Source organism: Coenobita brevimanus, chromosome 54 (assembly GCF_032717465.1).
Source record: "Coenobita brevimanus isolate Jiangsu-jjx chromosome 54, ASM3271746v2, whole genome shotgun sequence".
Classification (NCBI taxonomy): domain Eukaryota; kingdom Metazoa; phylum Arthropoda; class Malacostraca; order Decapoda; family Coenobitidae; genus Coenobita; species Coenobita brevimanus.
In genome coordinates this window covers 28,984,472-28,997,534 of record NC_137007.1, presented here as the reverse complement: position 1 = coordinate 28,997,534, position 13,063 = coordinate 28,984,472, and the positions used below count along the sequence as shown (strand labels likewise).

Here is a 13,063-nt window from a genome sequence, read left to right as displayed (position 1 = left end):
CACAAGGGACTTTCAACTACCTCCATGTGATCAAGTAAATTGTGCATTCTATACCTGTGTGTGTGTGTGTGTGTGTGTGTGTGTGTGTGTGTGTGTGTGTGTGTGTGTTACTAACTTTACAGTGCTCTGTTCACATAAGTAGGCATAAATTTACCAGCACACCATCTTTAGTGCTTTGCTGTAACGAGACATTAACACTAGAATATGATGCTAGTCATGAAGAAGTGTTGTGGAAAGGATATAGAGCCATAGTAATGTCTTATTCTGGGAAATAAGCTGGAAAAGACAAAAATCTCTGCTTAGTTAATCTGAATAAACGATAGATAGATTGCCTAAATAAAATACATGGGACTATTAAATTGTTGCCCCAAAATAAATTGGTAAGGAAGAGATGCAAGGGAGCCTCCTTGAGAAGCAAGAATAGGGAACTTAATGTTTGATTATTCTTCTTTCAGCAACATGCAGCCACTGTCTGTAAGAACATAAAAAAAGGAGGACTTACAACAGGGACTTATTGTATTGTATTTATGTTTTCAGAGCAACATTTGTACATGAGAAGGTTATATTTTGGGTGGGAGTGACCTCAGAGAAGGTGACAGTGACCAAGAGAGCGGCCGGACCAGCACCTAACGCCGCCACCACCACCATAGCCCCAGTCACAGCCCCCACCACAGCACCCCTCACCACCGATGTAAGCCCAGGTCCAGAGGTGGTGAATGCCGGTGATGCTGTGATAAATGTCGTTGATGCACCTAGCGCTGTAGCTGAGAATGCTATACGTGTGGCTAGCGTGGATGTTGACAGTCTCTCCTCACCTGCTGTTGAGTCTTCATCTTTGCCTCCCACCTTTCCCTCACCCACTGTAGTTTCTCCACCTTCTCTCTCCACCTCTCGTGCAGAATCTCCATCACCTGGCACTTCCACACTCTCCACCTCCCCAGTTGTAGAATCTCCATCACTCTCCTCCTCTCCAGCTGTAGAATCTCCCTCACTATCCCCCACCCCAGTTGAAGAATCCCCCTCACTTAGCAGCCCTAATGATGATAGCATAGATGATAGTCCTAGCACAGATGCCACGGAGACCATCGAAGACAACACCACAGCCGCAACCCGCCCCAAGCCCGCCCGGCCCGGAAACCGTCGGAGGTTTGGCATCCTAAACCGTCGCAAGACCACCACTGCTGCCCCCCGCACCACCACCACCGAAGCAACCACCACACCAGAATTTGTCGCTAATGCAGACCTGTCACCAGTTAGTACACCAGGTGCCAGGTTCATTGAATATTCCATTGATTCCTTCCAATACCTATGATTTGTTTTTGTGGGAAGGACAAGGAAAAGAGAGCAGAGAATCTTCCTGTCTCTGCAGTTCTTCCTGCAAAAACAAATCTAATAAGCAACAGGGAATCAATCATATATACTCTATCTCTGAATTCCTCCCCAGAGCAAACATAAGCCCTTCTGTCCCTGTTCTTCCCCACATTTGTTGTTGTTGACTTCTTAAAATGCTGTCCTCTAACTCTTTCTGCCCAAGGACATCATTTTTACTTTTTTCTTTGTACCTCCAGACGCTTATGCTGTACGAATCTCAGAAGAGATTTTTGTAAGTGGAGGGGTTTGATACCCACTTCATTAGCCCTTTCACCACAAGGGTGCTTTTCTAAGATGAATAAAATGACATGGTAGCAGCAAGAAAATAAATAAACAGGACATCCATGGACTGAGGGGTTAACCACTCATTCAAATGGAGTTGTATTATTTTATTCTTGCTGCTTCCAGATTATTGTACTCAGCATAGAGGAGCTACCTAGAAATAAAGGGGGTTGTGTTGTTATTTTGATCCCAGATTCATCTGGACGTGGACAAGAACCTAAAGCCACAGGCTGAAGTTGCTCTCCTCCTGCAGTCCATCCTCCTCCTTTCCAGGGGTAGGGAGGGAGCTGAAGGGCATTTGAATCTTTCCAGTTATATTGGTGCCACTATGTGAAGCATCCCTCTCCAGCGTCAAAAAGGGAGATATTACAATATATATCAAATCCAACCACTTCATTGAGTCTCTCTTTGCTGAGTAGGAGTCTGGATTTAGCAAGAAAAAAAAAAATGTTTTGGGCCTGAAAGGGTTAAAACTCTACATGACTACCCATGACAGTGTAAACTAAACCACATCAGACTCACATTACTTGATCAGAATATCCATTAATCCCTTCAGTTTGATTTTTATATATATATATATAGATTGTATTCTGACAATGAAGACTCAATCCTGCGTGATTTTTGTCACCTGAAAAGACTCTCCTTATGAAGAGGTTAATGATTTATTTCTGATCTCTTCGTTATGAGAGGTTTTCCCAAAGTTGTGTGAAATCATCCTATGAAAAAGAAAATAAATGAATGAGACAATATAAAGTTCTTTACACTGAAGGGATTTATTTAGCTTTGCCATTGCAGCTGATATTCAGAATGTGTAAAAAATTAAAATTATATATTTTGAAATGCCATTGACTTAGAATAATGTACTTAACCTTTAGATCCATTAACAAAATTCATTAATAAGTAGCTTGACTTGTATTTTATAGATTCATTAACCTAAATTATTGAATAAGTAGACTGACAGCTTTGACAGCAAACAGCAAGGTTTAGTTTAAGTTAGAGACGTAACTCACTACACCTCATTGCACTTGGACAAGTTTCTGATTCTCGAACACTTACTATCAGTTCTTAATCATAACTGTGATGTGCTTTAATGGGAAGGACAAGGAGAAAATGTTATTGTACTGACTTTCATTTCTCTTGTTCTTCTTGTAAAAGGAAAAAAAGGGTGTCTTGCAACATTTTTTAAAAGCCTAAAGAAGCTATTCTAGGGCTAACTGTGAGTAAAAATGTAATAATATCATGAGTCCAATTCTATGCCATTATGGACGTATACTTATTGATGACCCGGTGTGAATTGTGAGAGAAACAAATTTTGCCCTTAAGGTCATTAGTAACTGTAACTTGTAATGGTTGAGAATTGGATTCCTCTTGATATAATACCACTTACACATCCACTCATTGTAGTGCTGCCTACTTCTTCCTTCACCTTTTATCATTCTACGGTATTTCTATGTTTGCCCTCCTATTTTCATATTTTTTCCATCCTTCCTGTACCTTTTTATTACTCCTCTTTCTACTTCAGGTGGCCCTACTTTGAGTGGCATGTCTAATGGTTTCCTGTAACCCAGAAAACATGTACAGCACTTGATGGTAACCACATAACCAGACAGTGGGGTGATGTGGAACGTACTGTGGTGCCCCTGCTAACAGGGTAGAGACTCAGATGTGCCGTCCATGCAAGAACCAAACCTCCACACTTTTTCATGTGCCATGCAGTGGTGAGGTGCTGTCTGTCACAAGAGAACATCGGTTCACTGCTCAGGATGGCCCTGCAAGGATGGTTGCTTCTCTGCAGTCGTTGGGTCTGCTTAGCCAGACTGGCTGGGGTGAATCACCAACAGCAGCTCAGAATTAGCCCTAGAATAATGTCCTGAAATTTCAAAACAAATTTCTTGAGACACCCAGTATAATCACTGTAGGAAACTGTTCTTGAGTTTGTGTGTGCATCTCAGACAAGGTTTAGTGCATCATCTTTATTTGCTGGTATTTAAATTGAAAACTAAAGGAAAGATTGAATGAACGTGAATGTATTGGATAAATGTTCCCCCAGTTTAAACCAGCACATGCATTGAACCATAAAATTTTTTAGCATGATTTTGCCTTCTGTATTTTATTCCTCCTACCGTCACATGATTTTAACAACTTAGGAGAAACCACTAGTAAGGAACGGGTTAAGGATTTTATCTTTGGCCCCTTCACCATGAAAAGTTTCATCCCTGAGCTGCATAAAATCATTTGAAAGTAGAAAGAATAAACTTCATAGTACATACTTACACATACATAAAATATTGGTTCATAAAAATACATTAATAAGAGACATGTATTGTATGGCAAGAGATAACTACATGAAACCCCAACTCTAAAGAAGCTCAGCAAATTAGAGATGTTATGGAAATAACCCCCATTCTTCTGAACAGTATATGTGACCATTAACCCAACCCATTAAACCTTCCAGAGTAACAAAGTAGGTGTGAAATGTAAACAATTAGTAGTCGCTTCTAGATTCACTTAGGTTCCGCACTCCTTCCCTGTTCTGTCTTCTGGTAATGCTGAAGTAAGCATTGTTATGTACTGGGGGATACCATTAGAAAATACTTGGTTAAGCCCTAAATTTACTGTTACTTGTACTTAAAGTTAACAGTTACTGATAAGAAGGGATTTTGTATTATATCTGTACTTATAAGAATTCTGACAGTGATTTTCTTGTTAACAGGAAAACACAATATCAGTAAGTCTGGGGCTGCATGATAACTGGAGTAGAGCTTTAGAAGCCATTAAATATTTTTATCCAATTATCATCACTGAATTGTAGTTGCAGTATTGATAAGGTAGTACAGTACTGTTATTTCTTGTTCATGTTGCATCTGCTTTGACTGAGCAAACTTACAGCACAAAGATGGCCAACCAGATTCACTGGGGTGCATCATAAGTCCACCAGTACAGTTCTATCAACTGTTTCTCTTCAGTGATGTTTTTAATGGCCCTTTTTGGTGGTGGCCAAGCATGCACAGGTAGCAGCATATAGTAGTAAGAACCACTGTACTGTACACTCACACAAATTCTGTTTTTGCTGTAACAATGCCAGATCATGATGTAATTATTTTATTGCCAAGGGACTTCCGTCACACATCCTACTCGACAGGTTTGATTTAGAGAATCTGTGTAAAAGTCCATGCTACCATAGAAGATACAGGGTGAACAAAACTGCTTGTTTAATATGAATGTATATTTGATGTTAATTTACAATACTGTGAGCATATGGTATAACCATTACATTACCAGTTTTAATTTGGTACAGTTTATAATATACTGTACAATATTATTACAGTATGTAACTAATCATTATGCCATCATTACAGTATTAGTGTAATACATTTATCTTTGGTATTACTGTCACTAAAACACCTACTCGCAAGTGAATTACAGTCAGTACAATTACGGATAATTTTTTGTGAAACTGAGTTCAGCAAAACTCTGTGTACAGTAATCATATACAGTACTGTACTTCATAAGTATTCCTGAAGACTAACTGAATATGCATTAGTTAATATTCAGGCTTTACTAGTTTTAACTAGTTCCCTTGTCTCATGAGCATGGTTTTGAATTAAAGTTAGATATTAATAAAATTAGCTTTAAATAAGAATAAAGTTTTGCATTGTTAGAAAAGAATTACATATATATATATATTTTTTTTTAGGGGGGGAGGGTACAAAAGTGAAAAGTCCTCTGGATAATCAGGTGCCTGCTTAGTACAGTATGGTATAGAGATATTTTGAATATGCTAATCAGAGTGTGACTCCAGTGGTTCACTGGTGGGTGACTTGGGCGGAGACTTAGCATGCCTTCAGAAAGAAGTGTCCGAGTCTCACAGGTTAAGCTTATTGACATACACTGCTTGGTTGTGGGAAACTCAGGCATGGAAAAATTCATATGGCATTTCAGGTGTTAACTTGTGGTTATTTATAGTTACGGTTACTCCTTTTGGTACTGTATGTTCAGCGTGACATTGGTTTTATTTTAGCACATAATACCGGTACTTTATAATTCATCATCATAGATACTAAAGAAAGTATTGAAACAGTTAGTCAAAAGCACGAGAAATAAGTTAAAAAATGATCAGCATTACCTGTTTAACTGGAGATAAAAGCGTTTTCCATTTGTGGATCATAAAATATCAGTTGAGCATACAGTATGTGGTTTAGAATATTTTATAATCATTTGTAAATGTTCATGATACTATAACTATTTATTATTTTGCTATACAGTGCATTGTTTATAAAGAGAACACTTTTGCACCATCCACATAGAGAACTTAGATTAATTTTGTTTTGTCCTCTGAACTTAAATTGTGATAAAAAACATACAGCAGAAATTACAGTGTTATGTATGCAAGTAGTGTGTTACATAGTTGTGCATGAGGCTGTATTGGTTAATTTATTGAAAGCTAATAATCTTTTGTTTTCAGTGTCAGACAGCTTATCTTCATAGACTCTGTGAATAATAATTTGCAGCTTATTGGAAATTGGCATATTTTGTATGATTGGTTAGCGAGAATTGATAGGCAGTCAGCTGTTATAGCTTTTTGATACCAGGACTTGGAATTTGTTGTGCATTCCAGAAATTACCATAGCAATAATTTTTTCTTCTTATATGATCTAGTACATTAGGGAATTAAGTTTGTTCTTTAAATATAAAGCCATCTTTGTGTATGAAGTTAATTTTTACTGTAATTTTTTGCAACCAAGAAAAATAACTTAAAACAGCAAGGTACTGTAATTAGTAGTTAAGACTGGTAAAAATTATTAAACCTAGGGAAATTAAAAGTTTGCAGTTAGGGGAAAAAAAAAAAAAAAAAGATTGGAAGTTTAGTAAGCTGCAGGCCACTTTTAGGCCACTGTAAAATTTAGTGTCTGAGGATAGGCAAGCAGTTCCTTGAAAAATGTTCATAAGTAGCCATCTGATCCTTGGTATAACCCCATGCAGGAGTTTCAGAAGCTGCAGCGTGACATTGTCAACATTTATGACTCCTGTGCTGTCGCCAAGGGCTGCTTTGGCATCCCAACAGGTTGTGAGAAGAAGGGAAAGTAAGTAGTAGTGATTGACAGCTGACAAAGGAGTGGTGATTACATTTGAGAAGAAAAGAAGCCCCTGAGACAGACAGACAGACAGGCAGGCAGGCAGGCAGAGGGAAAGAGAGAGAGAGAGAGACAGAGAGTATAAGGGACAGGGCAGTAATGACTATACTGGAGTGGCAAAGGAACATACAAGTATATGAGAGGCAGAGATAGTGGCTGAATTTGAGACACAGGGTTTAAGTGGAGAGGGGAAGGAGTAATTGAAGACAAGTGGAGGCAGGATTTGGTGGGCTTGAATTATATGTAAATTTCACTGGACTTACTATTTCATAGGTGTCTCACATTCACACTTTATCTTCTCTTGTGTTCTGAATCCTACCTTACCCTGTCATTAGGTGAGAATAAAAATAAAGTCATGATGATGATGATGATGGTGGTGGTGGTAGTGGTAGTGGTAGTGGTGGTGGTGGTGAGGATGAGTATAGTGATGATAATAATGTTTTACTAACCTTCTGCCTACCTTTATAGTTGTCAAAATAATGGTAATGATAATGATGATGACAAAAACATTAATGATATCATTGATGACTAGAGTACTATTAATTGCTCCTTCCTCCACAGCTGCAAGATAATAATGACGTACACAGGAGTCTCTGGTGGCTACCGGTTTGAGCTGGTGGGCAACTCCGGGTCTGGGTACTACGCCACTGGACTCTCAGATGACGAGAAGATGGTCAGTCTGTACCATAGCTTAACTCATTAGGTTGTATACAGGGCATTTAATCTAACCTGATAAAGAGCCCAAACACCTTTCAGCTTGGTTGATCACCATGTTTAGTCATACTGGATGGTCAGTTTCCATCCTTATGTTTCAGGGAGAGGACAGTGTGATGGCGTGTCGTGTGCTGGATGGCAACGTGGATGTGGTGATGGCGCAGAACATTGGCAAACAGAATCAGCTCCTCACTGACGTAAGTCTGGCCTCTGTATTCTCATCAGCTTAAGAGGTTTTCTGTCATCTCTTCCTTTACCATTTCACTTTGATTTTATATGTGGTGTAGTGGTGGAGCTTTCAAGTCAGAACAGGCTGTGACTTGCCCGCTACATTTCAAATTCTAGAGTTGACCAGGTGTGTAATGATCATGTAAAACATTGTCAGAGACATACCCTTAAATGTTCTGGACTGTAGTAGTCAGACCTCTTTGTTTCAAAGGAAGCAAAATAAGATTGGCACCAATCATATTTTGCTCTTGTTATCTGCAGATGTTTACTTAATTTGGGAAGGATATCTAGTACAGTGGGGCACCAATTTTCGCGCCTAATTGGGTCCAAAAATAATGCGCGAAAGTAGAATTAGTGAAAATTGGGGCATTGTCTTTATGGCAAAAAGGCTAATTGGTTCCCGGTTATCCTAAAGTAACATCAGATTTTCATTTTCACTTGCAATACAGTACATCAAATCACTATTGTACATTGCATTGTGAGATACAAACAATAAAAACTGTACAGTACACATTATATGAGGAGAAACATACCACAGAGACCAGGTTGAGGTGTTTAATGGATGTTGGGGGTAAGTATCCGAGGCGCGTGGCAGGCTTATTTAGCCACGCCAGACGTATTGGCGCCACCTCTTGCTGCCTCGCTACCACCATGCTGTTTCCTCATACTACGCATTGTCGATTCTGGGATGTTAAATATACGGCAGATTTCACTGTTTTTTTGCGCCTTTGTCCATGTGCTCAACTATCTTCCTTTTCATTTCATTATTATACTGCCGTTTCTTCACTCCAACATGATACTCTCTTTTAGCCTTGGCCTTTCCTCCCGACTTTGAATGTCCCGGCCACTTTTTATCACCACCACTGCCTCCCGGCCCTCCCCCCACACCACCAGGCTCTCCCCCCACACCACCAGGCCCTTTCCCCACACTACCAGGTATAGTAGAGGCCATTGAACTGTGAGAATCCAACACAATGGAGCTAGCACGCTCGTACACAATGGCGGGAATGGGTGGACAGAGTGTTGACTTGACGTCATTCAAGATGGCAGTGGGTTGCAGGCGGGCGGTGCAGGAAATTCAAAGTTCAAAATATTGTCCCAAACCCAAAATTTGTGCGCGAAAATCGATTTTTTTCAAGCGAAAGTGGAAGTTAGGGAATATTTGGTGCATGCCGCGAAAGTGGATTCCGCGAATCCTGCTATAGTGAAAGTTGGTGCACTACTGTAGAGAAGGAGTTCATATACAAGGTAGTCTGTATCAGACCTCTCCAGTTTGTAAAATGCTCCACTGCATGCTTATATAAATGTCCCTCACCTACCTTCCTGTCCTCCAAAAGGAGGATGGTGGGCTGCTGAAAAAGGGCAGCTTCAGCCTGCAGTCCCCCAGGTTTGCAGCCAGGTGCAGGTTGCAGCAGCTGCTACTACTACTGTTACTACTGGGGCATTAATCCGTTCAGTAATATGACATATCTTTTCAGTTTAATCTTAATACTAAAAGAGTATTTTATTCAGCTTAGAAGTCTCTGGTAGTGAAGAGGTCAGTTAATGTTACGTTGAATCCCTCTTGTTCAGAAACAGTGTCTGACGAAAGGTACTGGGAATTGCAAAAATAAAATAGGGATGGTGTTCTTGACCTGAATATCAAAAAAATTCAACTTAGATCTAGGACATAGTGTAGTTGGTGTATTCTGGATCAGGTAGAGTTCAAGTGACATCAGGACAGAGTAGGTTGGTGGAAAGGTATACAGGCACAGGAATATAGAGCTTAGGAAATACTACTTACAACCAGAGAATGTTAAGAAATGCAACTTACAGCTTTGATTTACATTTTTTTCTAAGCCAGTGTACTTTGAGTGAGATAAGGACAAGTCTGGTAGATGGGAAGGTGTACTGTAGCAAGGACTTATAGTCTGGTGTATTTTAGAGCAAGTGTAGCCTGACTGAACAAAGAAAAATGATCAAGAAATGCAGCATAAAACAAGTAGTTACTGTAATTTGGCATTTTCCTGAGTAAGTACAGTCAAGGCAAATCAAGAAATGCAACTTATAGGGAGAGGATTACATGCATTGCTACTTATTACTGCTTTAGAGCAAGTACAGTACTGTATATGGTCCAGATGAGAAAAAATTAGCAACTTATACTGTAACAAGAACCTACCACTTTTCAGAGCCAGTATGGTTTGAGTGAGATAAGAACAGCTCAGATTGATGGCAAGGTGTATTGTACGTTTGTACGTCAGACACGAACCGAGATCATGGACACCGTGTGGGACCTGAAGAAGAATCGCTACCACATCATGCTGGCGATGGGACCCCTCAGTGGCAGTAAGTGTAGCGCGCATGCGCACTCTCTCTCTCTGGGTGTGGGTGGGTGGGGAGGGGTATGTTCTAGGTGGCGTGGGAGGTATCATAGCACCTCTTGCATAGTGGTTTGTTTTGCATATATCACACCACATCATGCTGGTGCTGGAGAGGGACAATTGCACATGGTGGCACCATTATAACACTAACATGCTACTGTACCATCTCTGTTAATGATTTAATTTTTGTATTGGATTATAAAATTCTCTTGTATGCTATTTATATAATTTTACCATCAAAATGGTTTGTATAATTAATATAAAAGAAATCATTGAGATGCTGTGCAGAATTAATCACTAAGGAAGAAATGTTACAAATCTCCAAAGTTACTTTGAATGTATTCCTCTCTTTTATCCAGAATGAAACAGACCATCTTTATTATTGTTGTCATTAACATTTTTGTTGTCATCTTGTTTATCTTATTATTGTTGTTCTCATTATCATGAATAATCAGAATCATTATTGTCAACACTACCATCATTGTTGCCTGTACTTTTATTGTCATTGTTAGTCAACATCGTCATTAGTTTCATCATCATCTTATTAAGTCTTTCATATCCTTCCACGAAGTAAAAGTTTAACTTCAGATTCTGTCTGGCAGGTGTACTGAGTTACCACTCTGACCGAGAAGTGTCATCTGGTACAGTGTCACTCGATCAGTTCCAATCCATTCAAGTGGCCAGTAAGCTGTTCCAAATCCTTCATTCAGCCCTTATGGTGGGGGCATGGGTGTGTGCGGCATCCTGTGGTATCATCATTGCACGCTACTACAAGAAGACCTGGCTGCAGAGTCAGTGCTGTGGCATTGACCAATGGTTCCATGTATGTTATGCCAGTGATTTGAGGTGTCCTTCATCAAATGGGCCTGTTACACCAAAATTTATCCAATCCATCCATCCATCATCCAATCCTATGTTGTCCCATGGGAAGCGTAGGAGCCTGGGGCTAGGCAAGTTTGGTCCTGACATTTAGGATGAGAGTGACCAGCCTCACTCATCCCCGAGTGACATTACATGAGCAATAAACCCCAACCATTCCTTGGATATAAACCCTCACCGGCTTAATCCAATTGGAGCACTGTAATTACCCACTAAACCACCAGGCGCCAAAATTTTGTTATATGGTTACCACCCAGTGTTGTAAACGGTTTCCTGGTATACAGGAAACCATTTGGCTTGTCACACAGTGTAGAGTCACTCACAGGCAGAAGGAAGAGGAAATAATGAAGGAAAGAAAGACAGAAGAGGGAGTGTAAAGTCACCTGTAGGCAGAAGGATGAGGAAGGAATGAAGGAAAGAAAGGCAGAAGAGGATGGAAGGAATGAAGAATGGAGGAGAGGAAAGGGCAGACACCCGAGAGCAGCACTACATTGAGTGAGTGGATGGTGAGCACCCCCACCTATCACATAATTTATCCATATTGTATCATTATCTAGCAAAATTTGGTTTGTGGCTGTGGTGGTGTGTTGGGCCTTTCACTGGTGGACACCTCATTTGTTCTTACCTGGTTATATGTGCTTAATTGTATTTTTATAGGCTTTCAATAGTTGTGTTGTTGGTTTTACAAGTGTTTTCCAGTCTGTGTATTTAATATTGGTGCTTTTATTTATCGTAAATCTTTACGCTTCATTAAAACATGATTTTGAGATCCTACCTTTTTTTTTTTTTTTACTGGAGTAGACAGACATAAAATTTGCCTCTGTGCCCTCACCAGTTGCATCGGTTCTTCATGGGCCTCACCTGGAGTATGACCATCGCTGCCCTTGCACTCATCATCTACTACGTTGGTGGTTGGACCGAGATTGATCCACAAGACAACCCCCATGCTATCATCGGCATCGTATCTGTAGGTGCGTTAAGTTAGGGGAGGTCAGGCTGAGGTAGATAACTTACAGTAGATCAGTTTAAGTTATATAAAGTTAGAGATCAGGTATTATTATGTTGAGCCAGGTTTGGTTAGGTTGTTAGATCAGGTTAAATTCATTTAGGTTGAATCAAGTTCAGTTAGGTTGAATCATGTTAGTTTAGATTAGGTTGAGTCAGGTTAGTTTTGGCTAGGTATGCCTGGTTCACTTAGATAAGGGTAGGCATCTCTATGTGATGACACTGTTATAACTGGGGTAACTCTACTGCCAAGTTATACTGAACAAATGTTCCTCAGCTCCCTCCCCATCCTCCAAAAGTAGAATAGTGGACTGCAGGAGGAAGACAATATCAGCTTGCAGTTCACCAGGTTCATGCTGAGATAAGCCTGGGGCTAAACCAACAATAACAGTGTACTGTATGATGTTGCAGGGCTGTGCTTCATCCAGCCATTCATGGCACTGTGCCGCTGCAGCCCCGACCACAAGAACCGACCCATTTTCAACTGGCTCCACTGGATGGTTGGCAACTCTGCTCAGATCCTTGGCATCACAGCAATATTCTTTGGCCTAGAGTTAATTGGGGCACCCGAGTGGACCACTTTTATCCTCATCATCTTCATTGCATTCCACTGCCTTGTTCATCTTATTCTCTCAGTGAGTTGTTTTCAGTTGTGTTTTTGTGGGTTATCTGTTTTGTGGCTGAAGCCCTGGCCTGTTACTCTCAAAGGAGGTAATATGATATTGGGTGTTACTTACTTTCTGTTTTTATTTACAGGTACTTCATTTACTTTTTTAACATTTACTTCTCATAAGGATTAGGCAGTGTCAAAATAAAGGATTGGTTGTCACTGTTTAATACCATTCATTTCTCCTGTAGATTGGGCAGTGTGTGAGTGACTCCAAGGCTGAGAAAGGTAACAACATCTACCCCATGAAGGAAGTCAACGGCAGCCGCATCCCTCTGAACCCCACAAATAAGAGGCTTGATGCACCGGTGAGTTTCAGGGAGGGTGTTTATATCAGTCTTTCTTTGTCCAAGTCTATCTTACTTGGTCCTTGTCTATATAAACCCTTGTCTATCTTTGATACTAAGTGGTGCATATGTCTC

The 13,063-nt window shown here is 40.2% G+C and overlaps 1 protein-coding gene across 1 annotated transcript in view; it reads left to right on the top strand.

Annotated features, from left to right (window-relative positions):
• The window catches only part of LOC145401020 (ferric reductase 1-like), a 73,736-nt gene that overhangs the window by 59,239 nt on the left and 1,434 nt on the right, over positions 1-13,063 (top strand). Inside the window, exons 4-12 of the mRNA XM_080273392.1 lie at positions 538-691; positions 6,637-6,737; positions 7,350-7,461; positions 7,604-7,699; positions 9,899-10,055; positions 10,693-10,913; positions 11,805-11,940; positions 12,386-12,609; positions 12,833-12,949. Coding sequence (XP_080129518.1) covers positions 538-691; positions 6,637-6,737; positions 7,350-7,461; positions 7,604-7,699; positions 9,899-10,055; positions 10,693-10,913; positions 11,805-11,940; positions 12,386-12,609; positions 12,833-12,949 — 1,318 coding nt within the window. The remainder of the gene's footprint in view (positions 1-537; positions 692-6,636; positions 6,738-7,349; positions 7,462-7,603; positions 7,700-9,898; positions 10,056-10,692; positions 10,914-11,804; positions 11,941-12,385; positions 12,610-12,832; positions 12,950-13,063) is intronic.